This window comes from Thamnophis elegans, chromosome 4 (genome assembly GCF_009769535.1).
Source record: "Thamnophis elegans isolate rThaEle1 chromosome 4, rThaEle1.pri, whole genome shotgun sequence".
Lineage (NCBI taxonomy): Eukaryota > Metazoa > Chordata > Lepidosauria > Squamata > Colubridae > Thamnophis > Thamnophis elegans.
Genome location: NC_045544.1, coordinates 98,634,949 through 98,647,952, shown reverse-complemented (window position 1 = coordinate 98,647,952; position 13,004 = coordinate 98,634,949). Strand labels below are relative to the sequence as shown.

General features: G+C 37.5%; 1 protein-coding gene across 3 annotated transcripts in view; it reads left to right on the top strand.

Moving 5' to 3' along the window:
* The first annotated feature begins 249 nt into the window (after nt 1–249).
* The window catches only part of RRP36 (ribosomal RNA processing 36), a 41,357-nt gene continuing 28,602 nt past the window's right edge, over nt 250–13,004 (top strand). The window contains exons 1-2 of one of the 3 annotated variants that reach the window (XM_032215731.1): nt 250–490; nt 4,108–4,549. In XM_032215731.1, coding sequence (XP_032071622.1) covers nt 4,141–4,549 — 409 coding nt within the window. In that variant the 5' untranslated portion in view covers nt 250–490; nt 4,108–4,140. The remainder of the gene's footprint in view (nt 491–4,107; nt 4,550–13,004) is intronic. The other 2 variants (XM_032215730.1, XM_032215732.1) reach the window with 2 other exon arrangements.

The following is a 13,004-nucleotide window of genomic DNA, read 5'->3' as shown; positions in this document are numbered from 1 at the left end:
CTACGGAGAGCAAACCGAAATGACTGTGACTAACTACTCCCGAGAGCAAATAGCCGATGGCGGAGCTTGTTGCGGGGCTCTCTTGCCGGGGGCGGGGGGAGGAAGCGGGCTGGCCCACTTGTTTGTAAATAAAAGCCGTTATTGGAAAACCTTCCCAAGTTTTCTGTTTATTGCGGTGACGTCAAGAGGAAGGCGGGGCGGACCCGGGGTAGGCTGGCTCCCTTCGGAAAGTTCCTCCGGCCCTCCCCATCCGGAATTGTGGTTTCCAGGCGCGCATGCGCAATTGACTGACTCACACAGGCCCCGCTCTTTGTGACTACCGCGAGCTCAGCTTTCCCCCCAACTCCCGTCGTGCCGTTGCCAGGATACGGAAAGGACCTGTGGCTGCGTGACTTAACGGCAGGCCGGGGAAGATCGTGGAGGCAGGCCGGGGAGAGGGTCGGAGTGTGTGATCGTGTGACCATCAGCGTGGGCAGCCCCTCACAGGCAGGTAGAACTCGTGTTTAACAGCTCCCCCACCCTCCGATTGTTCTCCTATATCCTTTCCTACAAACTGCCTCTTCCGGTGGATGACCCTGAACTCTCTAATGGCTGCCACGCAGAAGCTTTAACAGATTAACAGTTGAAAGGGACCTTGTAGGCTCCATTTCAAGGAGTCTACAAGGACTCCATTTTGTTACCGACTAGCAAGTGGGACAAGGTAACATTTGAGGCCTATGCACAATTGGCTGCCTAATGGGAAATGATCGTTATTTTGCCCGTCACAGAACTGGTAAAATTGCTGTTTAGCTCAAATCTAAGGCGATACAATGAAGCTAGTCTAGGGAAGAGAAAGACCAGGAGAGACATGATAGCAGCCTTCCAATAGTTGAGAGGCTGCCACAGAAAGGAAGGGGTCAAAGTATTTTACAAGGCACCTGAAGGCCAGGCAAGGAATAATGGATGGAAACTGATAAAGGAGAGATTCAACCTATAAATAAGGAGACGTTTCAACCCATGGAACAAGCTTGCCTTCGGAAGTTGTGGGAGCAACTTCCACCACTGGATACTTTCAAGAAGAGATTGGACTGCCATCAGTAAAGATGTAGGGCAGAAGTCTTCAAACTTGGCAACTTTAAGACTTGTGGCTGGAGAATTCTGGAAGTTGAAATCCACAAGTCTTAAAGTTGCCAAGTTTGAGGAGCCCTGGTGTAGGTTCACCTGCTTGGGCAGAGGGTTGGACTAGATGACCTACAAGGTCCCTTCCAACTCTTGATCTCTTAAAGCTTCCAAGTTCAGAGACAATACTTTATGTCTTTGCATTTTGGATAATAGGGAAATAACAGATTGCTGGTAGGGGTAAAACAGCAACATATTTTAAAATGTCTCCTTATGTATTTAAACCAGACTTTTAACTTCCAGTAGATACTTTTTCTATATGTCTAGCATGTTCTTAACTGATTTTTAAAAATTCCTCTGCATGAAATCAATAATCAAAACTTGTCTTTTTAGGGTTCATTGATAACACGTTCCATCACAATTTTAGTGAAGCAGTGGCTTGTCTACTCATTTTCTCCATCCATCTGATTAGAATCACAAAGAGGAAATCAACAGCAAGTGTTGAATAGAATAGAATAACAGAGTTGGAAGGCACCTTGGAAGTCTTCTAGTCCAACCCCCTTGCTTAGGCTGGAAACCCTACACCATTTCAGACAAAAGATTATCCAATCTCTTCTTGGTGCTTTTACAGTTTCCCACATTATGTGAACAATAGGAAAAGGAGGGCTTTTGTAATCATAGCTCCTACATGTTAGAAAAATTCCTTCAATGACAAACTGTCATTTTTTTAGGCACTAACTTTTAAGTCCTTGCATGCTAGAGTCCCAAGTAACATTTAAAATTAATGTTTGTGTTGAAATATGCACATTTAATTCTGTTTGACAGAAACAGCACTTTAAATTTTAAGGCACCTCTTTTGTTATAACGGGGAAAGCAATTTTGTGCCATCTAAATGTTTTAGACTTTTTAGTTCCAGCTAGCAAAGAATTGTAGTCCATCTGAATGATCTGAACGATGCCAAGCTGCTTGCCTTGTTTTGCCTGCTTAAAGCATATCTCTCGGAACCTGGTATGAGACATCAGTGTAAATGGCTGGGTTCTCCTGCTATCCTACTTCATCTCTGAGCAATTAAAAAGAAGATCCTGGCTTATACACCTTAGCTCCATCAAAATCAGCCCTACAGCATATTGCAGAAGCATCCCAGAAGCAATACATGAACAGTAAAGCCAATCCAAAAAATGGAGGGAAAAGGCAGAAATACACCTAATACTATATAGTTAAAATCATAAGATGAGATAAAATAGTGATGCTTAATGATGTAAAAGTATGTAACAGCATTGGGGATAGCGGGAAATTTGAATCCGTCTTGCACTGCATCCAAAAAAGAGGTTGTTACCGGGGGGGGGGGGGGGGGGAAAGAGGAAACAAATGGAATTCATATAAGGGTATGCCTCTAAAAGAAAAACTAGCAATATAGAAAATATTTTTTTTCTTTGGAAATACAATTATTAATGCCATTGATATTAAATGGGGTTTGCTAAAATGCAGAAATACACCATGTTTAAAAAAAAGCCAATCCACTTACCAAATTATAACATTCTGTTAAAGCACTCTAAAGTATAACACAATTATTTGTTAATCTTCATTAATAAGCTCTTGTATCTTATAATTGGCAGTATCCTGCTCTTGAATATTGACAAAACCCTCTTACATCAATAGACTAGCCATAGATTTGTCTATTAACATTGAATTAGTTTGAAACTGCTCAATTAATGTATTTTTAGTAGCAAATCAAAGGAATCAGGTCAAGAAATAAACTACTGGATTCTACATATTAGATTTTTTTTCTCTTGGAGAACTAAAGTTCTTGTTCAGAGCACAGTTTTGTGCTTGCTTAATTTTACTAAATGGCAGCTTTGGTAAGAAGGTTTTTCTTTCTACAATACCATAGAGAGAAATACATTATTGCTTTTGTGTTAATTATGAATTAGACTTTGAAACCTGCCTGGAGAAATATATGGTAATAGCTTTGGAAGGATTCATGGACCTAGGAAAGGACAGGTCTTCTTTTTTGGATCTTTTTTTTTATAATTTCCTCTCCTTATTTTAATGTGACTGAAATTAATGATAAAAGGAATTATTAAATCATTTGATGCAAGAACTCTGGGTTCCTACCATTTTTTCTTAAACAGCTGAACATTATACATGTATAAAATGTCTCATACATGTATAACATGTGTCATATATGTATAAAACTTACCTACTCAAGATTGTTAGATTTCTTTCTGGCTCTAGCTAGTAAGATTAATTGGTGAATATTGAACTGAATTTAGGTTCTCTCAGTTAACAGAACTCTGGAAGAATTGAACAAGCTCCCACTTTGGTTATTTCGTTTAAAAGGTATATTCATATAACTTTTCAGTTTGGAACATAATGAGAGCACTGTTCATCTCTTCAGTTTTGTGATGTTTCAAATAGCAGATGGCATCCATATTTGAAATATAATGTATAGGAATCTGCTAGATGTGATGATATATAATAGATTAAAAGAGAAAGATATCTGTGTTCTTGATTGAAGAATCTTAATACCACAGATCTTTTCTTAGATAAGGAAATAAATATACGAGGCTGGGCAAATAATTCAAGATATTTTTTTCCACAAATGAAGCAACTTCTGTATCTGCTCTTCAAAACAGCTATTTCATTAGCTATTCTGCTGGAAGTGTCTTCTGGGCATGCACATGAATAACTCAGAAGATCTTGGAAGGACTTCTTAAGTAATTGCAGTGATGCTTTGAACAACTATAGTGGCTTCTTACTGTTTCAGGAGCAGATCCAGAAGGGTACTTCACAAGCAAAGCATATTATCAAATGAGCACAGTGGCATAATTCCTTCCCAGTTTATAAGCTCCTAGTTCATTAACTATTTTAATGTAGCTGTTTTTCATCTGGGAATGTACATAAGGTGATTTCAAATTGAGAAATATAATTAAACAGCCAATCCCATTTTCTGTTATTGAATTATAATGAAAGAAAGGCTAATAGAAATTTCTTTCTTACTTGAACTAGTGAGTTGACGCATACGAAAATACCAGAAGCCTTATGAAACAGCTGCATGAGAATAAAGCTGGGGGCCAGCCCCGTAAGGAGAACTCCTTTTCTAGTAATGACAGTAAGACGCCAACAGTACAGACTCCGGATGACAGTGGGCAGATCTTGGCCCAAAAACGATCTCTACAAGGTTTCAACAGCATGGAAGGTGGTGCTGCAGGAAGTGCTGATGATGCCAAAAGACCTAAGCTCTTGCCTGATGTGAATTCACCTAGCCAAGAATCTGAAGAGGAGTCAGATGACAGCGATTATGAGAGAGTGGAGAGTGATAATGATGCCAGTGATACTACAGAGAGCGATGAAGATGATGGGGATGAAACTGTCAGTGAGGCATCAGAAAGTAGTAATGAAGATCCTGAAGAACCCGCAGGCCAGCCTTCAAGGCCTGATTTAACAAAAGGTAAACATTGATGCTTAGAAAAATGCAATAAATTGTGCATCTCTGTGTCACTGATTAGCAGTTCTGAGCATTTCTTTCTTCTAAACAATCTTGGGATCATGTTAGTGAATATACACTATTTGCTTCATTTAGTAGTCCTCAAACTATTCTCTTGATTACTGGCTATGTTATATAACTATCTTGTTATATCTGTCACTTATTTTGCTAGCGCTGGCAGGGGTGTCCTTTCTGCATGCCATACTGACATGTTGAACATCTCTACATGATGTTGCAAAGATGCCAAGAAAATGGAATAACCATTCAACAGCCTCAATTTCAATTACTATAATTCAATGTTTTAATCAGAATGAAATAATAAGGGCTCATAAAAATATGGAACAACTAGCTTAAATGGTTGTATATATGTTGAATAATAAGAGTGTCCAGACTTCTTTTCGGGAATAAATTCAGCATTCCCGGCAAAGCTTATCAATATTATTCTGTTGCAAATTAGAAGACAAAAGAAAAGGCATTTAGAAAATAATGACTTATGTAATAAAATTAAGTAGGTTTCTTGCAAAATGAGAAGAATTGAACTGAAAATTTCTAGATTCACATACTTTACCATTGCTGTACATTGCTTTTCAGGTGAAGCAAAGGCAACAGTGTTACAGTTATAATGCTGATTATCTTTAGAAAGATGTTCAACATTTTTTCATAATGATATGGGAGAAATTTAAATCTGAATCAAATAAATTATAGAAAATGGGGCAATTTATTTTTTCCCCACTATTATGATAGTAGGTTAAATTAAAGGAATTAATGTCTACATACATGTACACCTAGTATGTTATTCCTTGTGAGGTAAATAACTTTGCAGAAAGTGCAGAAAAAGAGTAAGAAGTAGTAAGCAAAATAAATTAATGGTAGAACATATAAGAATTAATACCTTTTTGAAGTATTATTCTGGAACTTATCTGTTCTGTATTGACATAGTTATATGAAATCACATGCCCCTGGTTACAGACAGGAAAAGATATGACACTCTCTGATAATCTCCTTTCCCAATATTATTGCTTGTTGAAAATTTAAAGCCTAATGAATAAAACAATATTGGGAAATGAGCATTGGTGCTAGAAATGAGCATTTTTTCATGAGTCATATTGACTCCCGCAGTTAAATATCTGAACCTTACAATAAATCAGTTTAGCTACCACATAAAAGCAAACTTTGCCTCTTGATAATTGTGTAGATGTTATTTTCATTTCAGGTCTGTTGAGAATTAACTGCAGTGTAGAGTCATAAATAGATGCTTCAGCTTTCAGCCAAAACTAGTGTAAGGTCTCCTTCACAGAATGAGCTTATTAGAGCATTGTGAAACTGTCGGCAAGAAGCAGCCTGGAGCATTAATAAAGAACAAATGAAGCATGCTTTTTCCATCTTGAATATACATTTCCTAAATGTAAAAAGCAATATGATAAGGTGTTCATAAATGTACTTGGGTGAGTCTTCCTAAGGCAGGATTTAAGTTGGTATTTGAATTCTTGTTTGGATTTCCAGAAAGATTAAGCAGTGATAAAATCCGGCTGATCAGAATCTGACCTGACTGCCTTTCAAAGCAGTGAGATTAAATGAGAAGACATGGACATTAAATATATTTAAATGATGTTTGATGTCGGTCCATGTTGTTTTCACTGTTTTGGAGCTATGCAGCCACACATAATTATTATAGAACCCAAAAATCTTTTCAAATGAGAATTGAGATTCTTTTTATGCTGATAGTTTGCCAACATTTGCAAAGTCTAAGAAAAATAGAAGGTGGGGGGGATAATAGTAATATGTGGCTATAGGAGGCACAGAACCTGGCCATGGCGAAAATTCTGTTGCAAGGAATACAGCAAATTATTTAGGAACAAAATAAGTACAAATAATTTAGTTTCAGACTTAGATCAGAGGTCTGGTGAGAGGTTTATATGATGGATTGATATAAAACATATGCTTTTGTTTATTTGTGTTACTGATACAAAGTATGTGAAAAGCAATTTTTAGTAGTGAAAAAAGTAGAGGGGCTATATCATTATCACCTCTAATATGTGTTTAAATATGACCAGAAAGATGAAAGAAATCAGCATCCTGAACTCAATAAACTGAGATTTTACCATTCTGTAACTGAGAGCAGAGTCTATAAAAGTCTTGAAAGAAGGAAAAAACTAGAAGTTAACATGTTGAAACTGGAGGAGTGAAGCAATGAAATATAATATTGTAGTTGGATGTTTGGGTGAGCTTGCTTCTTCATTTGTTTTAATATAATTTTATTAAACTTTTAATAATTATTTTTATTAAGATTAATTTTCAAGTTATTTTTTGTTTAGTTTCATGCAAAAAGTCTATAAAGGGTTTCCAGTTAGCAATAAACATAAATATTTGTTCTGACCTAGGCTACCTGATACAGTAAAAAGCATGTGCTTAGTCCCCAATACCCTCTTTTTATTTCAAAGGCTATGAATTATATTATCATTCACAGCCCATAATGAATCACAAATAGTTTGTAAAGAGTCTGACAGTGAACTGCCGCAATCCTTCAGGATAAGGCTGATAAGCACCCACCTTTATCTTCCTTGAAATGCTGGTAAGGCCTAATTGGCAATTAGCATGGCAAGGCTACACGGAGCAAAGAATCAAAACAGAGCTTCCGAATGTAAACTGACCAGCATGAACCAAGTTGCTTCCTGCAAAGGCTCATGTGCCTTTGCTCCTCCTTTATGTCCTATGGGAGGGGCCAATCACCTCCAAGCCTTACTCCCGAGTCTTGCCTTCTGTCTTAACTGTTCTTGCCTTCTGGCAGCTCTGCGCATGCATGCACTGGGGACACAGGGGGAGCCTGTTCTTCTGCCTTGCTGGTGTTGGCTCTGGAGCAGCACATAACTCCCAGATGGCCTTGGCCCCGTCTCTGCCTCCGACGCAGAGCCCTTGCCCAAGCCTTCTCCAGACTCTAGGACTGGCCCATGCTCCTCCCCAACCTTCTCACTGTCCGACTCTGCTGCCAGCTCTGCATGCCGCCGGCAGACCACAACAATATTGAATTTTCTCTGATCAAAGAAGTCAATTTAGCCAACTCAATAAGTTCCATCACCTTCACCAGCCATTCCTCCATTGTGGACAATGCAGATTTTTTTCATATACAGCAGGGGTTCACAACCTTTTTGGTTCTGCAGACTGCTGGCAGCTTTGGCGGATTCTACTTTTGTCTCATGTGACACACTGTTGTACTGCCAGCATTATAATCAACATCTTTATAGTTACAGTCAGCATTACATTTGGCTCATATTACCTTTATCCTTTGTTTTGTAAAATTCACCAATTGTCTGGACTCTCTGATAGTAAATATTAAACAAAAAAACATTCCTATGGAAGACTGATTGGTTTGTCTAACTGAATTCCAGTTTGTTCAAAAGCACTTTCATAAAAAAAAAACACAACTTTTCAAATAATTGTCCCTTTTATCCTTTTTAAACCTTCTTACATCGACTCTTTGTTAAGCTTTTTAACAAGAACGTTTAAGTCTTTTAAGAATTTTTTCTTTATTTTTTTCTAATCCATAAAAAATAATATTTCACCAAGTGGAATTTTCTTATCCTGCCACTCAGAAAAATCTCTCTGTAGCTGTAAATTAGTGACATCCAAAATAGTTCAAGAAATAAGGCTTACAGGTTTCATTATAGCTGTGAGCTTGATTGAAATTCCTCAACTCCCAGTCATAAGCTAACTGCAAAATCCTCGGTTCCTGCAGTCTGTTCCCGAGGGTAACTGTCAAGTGTACTATTGGGTAATCTCACAATCTCACCTTTTTCCTAAGAGATTTTGCCAGCCAGAATTTGCTTTCTGGCCACTAATTTAATTACAATGCCACCCTCACTCCTTCAGGGACATCTAGTTTGCCATGATTTCTCACTGAAAGCCAACTTGTTTCTTCACATAATCTCTGGTTTTACTAGTTCATGAAAATGGATATAATTCAAATTTGTACCCAGACTCCTGTTTACCATCCTTCAGAATTGTAATGACATAATTGAAATTTATATACAGCTAGTCCTCAATTTATGGCCACAATTGGGATCAGAATTTCTCATTGTGTCATATTGAATTGGATCTGATTTTACAACTTTTACACTCATTGTTAAGCAAATTGTCAAAGTTGTTAAGCAAATCCAGTTTCCCCAAAGGGTGATCTTTGACGGAAATTGGCAAAAAGAGTAATAAATAGCAATTATGCAACTGAAGGATGCTGCAACCGGTTATAAATGCAGGCTGGTTGCCAAGCACTGAAATTATGATCATGATTGAGAATAGTGCAATGGTTGTAAATGCAAGTACAAGTTATAAATCATTTCTTCCAAGATTATAAATTAGAATTGTCATTAAGTGAACAGTCCTGAGTTGAGGATTATTTGTTACAGATAGTAATTTGTTCATTTAGATGAAGATTGACTGTTTGAATAGTATATACTTGCCTGTATAAGGCAAATGTTAGTGCTGAGAAAGAAGAAAAAGTGTGGAATATAGACTTATAAAGTAAACAAAAACTTAATTCAGTACAATGATTTGTCAAAAGATGTTTAAAGCAGTGAAGAATGGATAAAATTGCCAACTGAGACCACCTTTGGAATGTTATTCAAAACCAAACTTTATAAAGTGAAAGTTGTGTTATTATATGGTAATCAAAATCAAGAATTGTCTGGTAACACTGTCCAGACTAACATTTTATTAAAAGTCATAAGCTATACCAGTGATGGCTAATCTTTTTGGTACCGAGTGCTGAAAGCACGCATGTGCACACATCTATAATGCAGCGCGTTCCCTGTGTGTACCCTCTGCGCATGCATGCATAACCCCCCCCCCCGTGTGCACCGTGCATACATGCACGACCCTGCACACACACCCTGCAAATGTGTCCCCACATGTGCCCCTATGCATATGCGGCAGAGACCCGAAAATCAGCTGGCTGGTGGGAGGCACACACGTATGCGTGGTAAAACTGAGCTGGGGCGACAGCTTGCATGCCCGCGGAGTGGGCTCTCTATGACACAAATGCTATAGGTTTGCCATCATGGAGCTATAGTGTGGTTCAGACTCCTTCTGATTTATAGTTCAAACTGAATCTGAAGTTGCCATTCATACTCTGTTCTGTATTAGAAAAATCTTTCTAAATTTGAATGAAATGGAAATCACTATGCTATTTTCTAAGCATGATGAAAAACATTCAGTATGGTGTTTTCTGATGAGAATTTTCCCCAATCTAAGAGGCAAGAATTGATGTGGATAGGTTTAAATTAAAGCATACTGGCTAACAATCTGAGAAATCCTGATTTGAATAATCAATTTTTAACGACCTTCTCCATTTTTATTTATTTGTGTTGGAAGAGAAACATAGATTTTGATAGGTAAACATTTCCATTAAACAAATTTGACTTCCTGAACTTGGCACAAAGATTAGTATTTTTTTCTGCTATTTAGCAAAGAACTTTGGGAACCTATTTTTATTTTTTATTAGATTTTTATTCCATCTTTATTACTTTATAAATAATTCATGGTGGGAAACATATGCGGTAATACTTCTTGATCCTCCTGTTTTTCCTGCAGCAACAATCTGTAAGGTGAGCTGGTACTTTGAGCGAGTGACTGGCCCAAAGTTATCCAGCTTTATGTGTAATTTAAGTAATTAAATAATATTTCCAAGCAATGGAATTATTATGGCAGCATTTTGGTGCCTGTTCATTCCGATATCCAAGCAAATAAACAGAATATTCCTAATAAAGTGTGCACAATATCAACTGTATTTGGTATTTATTTCTGTAATTTGGTATGGGCACTTCTTAGTTCCCTTCCTTTAGGTCGGGATCAGACCCAGGCCAGGATCATGACCCTCATTTTGGCTTTTGGAGCTGTCAAAATTGCCTGGATTTATCATTTGTATAAAACTGAATGTTTTGGAATAATTTGATTCTGACACCCATGGAGTTCTTTCTAATATATTATTAACTTATTTAATCCATATTGCACATTAAACAGACTTGATCGAATGAAAACCAGAATTTAAATCAATGTGAACAAATAGGAATTTCTTTATTTAAAGTTATTTATCTTGTTTTTCTTCTTCTATCAGTGAGTAGAGTCCCCATTGAAATCTTTGTATATAGATAAAGATAGATATAGATACTTTATTTGTATGCCGCCCTTTTCCCTGAGGGGACTCAGGGTGGCTCACAATTCAGGGGGAGGGAGGACAAACAAGTTACAAACACGAAAACAATACATCATTAAAAGAGCACAACAGTCATACTATTCGAGTGGGGTTGAAATCTTTAGCCCCAGGCCTGTTGGGACAGCCAGGACTTAAGGGCTACGCGGAAGGTCAGGAGGGTGGTGAGGGTACGAATCTCCACGGGGAGTTCGTTCCAGAGGGTCGGAGCAGCTACCGAGAAGGCTCTCCTCCAGGTAGTTGCCAGCCGACATTGGCCAGCTGATGGAATTCGGAGGAGGCCTAATCTATGGGATCTTATTGGCCTAGTGGAGGTAATTGGCAGTGCAAACCATATGGAGGAGTGTTTCATAAAAACACTTTCTGAACGCAACTGTGCAAAGCACTGAAGCATTGTGTTCCTTAATGCAGTTTCCTTAACGGCCTCCTTTTGCTGCCTGGACACTCCTGTCCATGCTTAAGCACCATGTGTGCTGCTGAAATTGATACTTTACTTGCCAACTGTCCAGATACAAGGAGATGTTTGAGCTAGCTGCTCTGAGCCTTCTAGAAAACAATGTACTTTGGGTAGTAGTGAATTGGAGGGATAGTATCCTCTCCAAATGATTTTGTACGCTCCTTTAAGTATGTGATTAGGTGGGAATAACCTAACATTATTCTCATTTTCCTAAGTATATAGGTCAATTATGAAACACTTGGCAGTTAATGTAGACTGGATAGTACAAAACAGCTGAACCTGAAGAGAGAAAACATCAACCTGCTACTGAAGCAGATATCAGGGAAAGAAATGAGTGACAATGAGCTAAAATTACTAATTAGCAAAAAGAAAAGTAATTTTGAGGCTGAGTGATTTGGTGTAAAAGAAGAAAGGAGTTGGTACTAGCATGAGAACTTGTAAAAAGCAGAATGTGGGAGGAAAGGAAGACTTTAGATTAAAAGGAAATGAAAAGGTGAAAACGTACATCAAATAGTTTGTAGGAAATCCTCTCTTGGAGAAAAAATGAAAGGAAAATGAATGGAAGCAAGGAAGAATATGAGATAGTTTACATTCTTTTATAAAACACATTAAAATAGAAAGTGTGTCACGGATGACTGCAACTTAATAGCTTGCATAAACTTGCTATGCATTAGAAACTGTTACAGCAAGTCAGATTAAGAATCCATCTGAGTATTGTCCTTTCTTGTGCACCTAAGGGCTATTTCATATATGATTTCTGTGTTAGAGAATGCTTATGCTAACCTTTCTGATCCACATACTTGCAATAAGAAACAAAGTTCCATTACAGTATAACTGCTGACCTTTTTCAATAGGAAACAAAGCTAGAGGTTTCCTATAGTGTTGTGTATGTCAAAAGTTTGATATTGATATAAATATTGATGGAGAGATTTGTGCATTTTTTAATTGTGCAAAGTATGTATGTTCTGCACATATTGGAAATACTTCCACAGTTAGATTGATTTAAACAAATATTCTAGGCATGTTTGAAAGCTTCTTGGGAATTGTTTGGCATGTAATCTAAACAGCTTGGGATCTGAATATTTCAAGGATCATTACCTGACGTAAGAATTTCGCTTTACCTCCAGCAAATTGGGAGCAATAATTTATATCTCTGTGTTATATTTCTGTGTTTTTAGGCAAAAAAAGGTTTTGCCTAAAGGTCTGTGTAAGTTTCAGAATAGGGTGTGTTTATCTCAGAGTGGGGGGGGGAATGGGTTGAAGGGAAAAACTCACATTAAAATGTGGGCGGGCATTCAGGAGATGCAGGCGGGGCTTGTTGTAGCCTATTTGTTGTAGCCCACCATACCAGGGAGGAAGATTTTTAGAGGGCTCGCAAAGAAAGGAAGGAATAGGAAAGACAGCACCTACTACCACTTGTACTGATCCAAATCATAAATATAAAAGGAACACAGTGATGTGATACTTACCAGTATTGCAGTTATTGCTGTGCACAATTTATTCATAGGTCTGATAATGATTTTACTAAGGGATTTTTATGATTCATAACTAATATTTTGTTCAGGTTCTTCTGAACTTGCGTTCTGCTATAATAAATAGGAGCACTCAACATCTTCTCTTTCTTCCATTTATTTTGTGAAACTTTCATTACAATTGCCTAAACAATTCTTATGTATGGTCATCATTTTTCTTTTTCCTCTATATTAGTTTTAAACAGAGAAAATTGAAGAGAATATCAGATTGAGAAACATACCATTTGT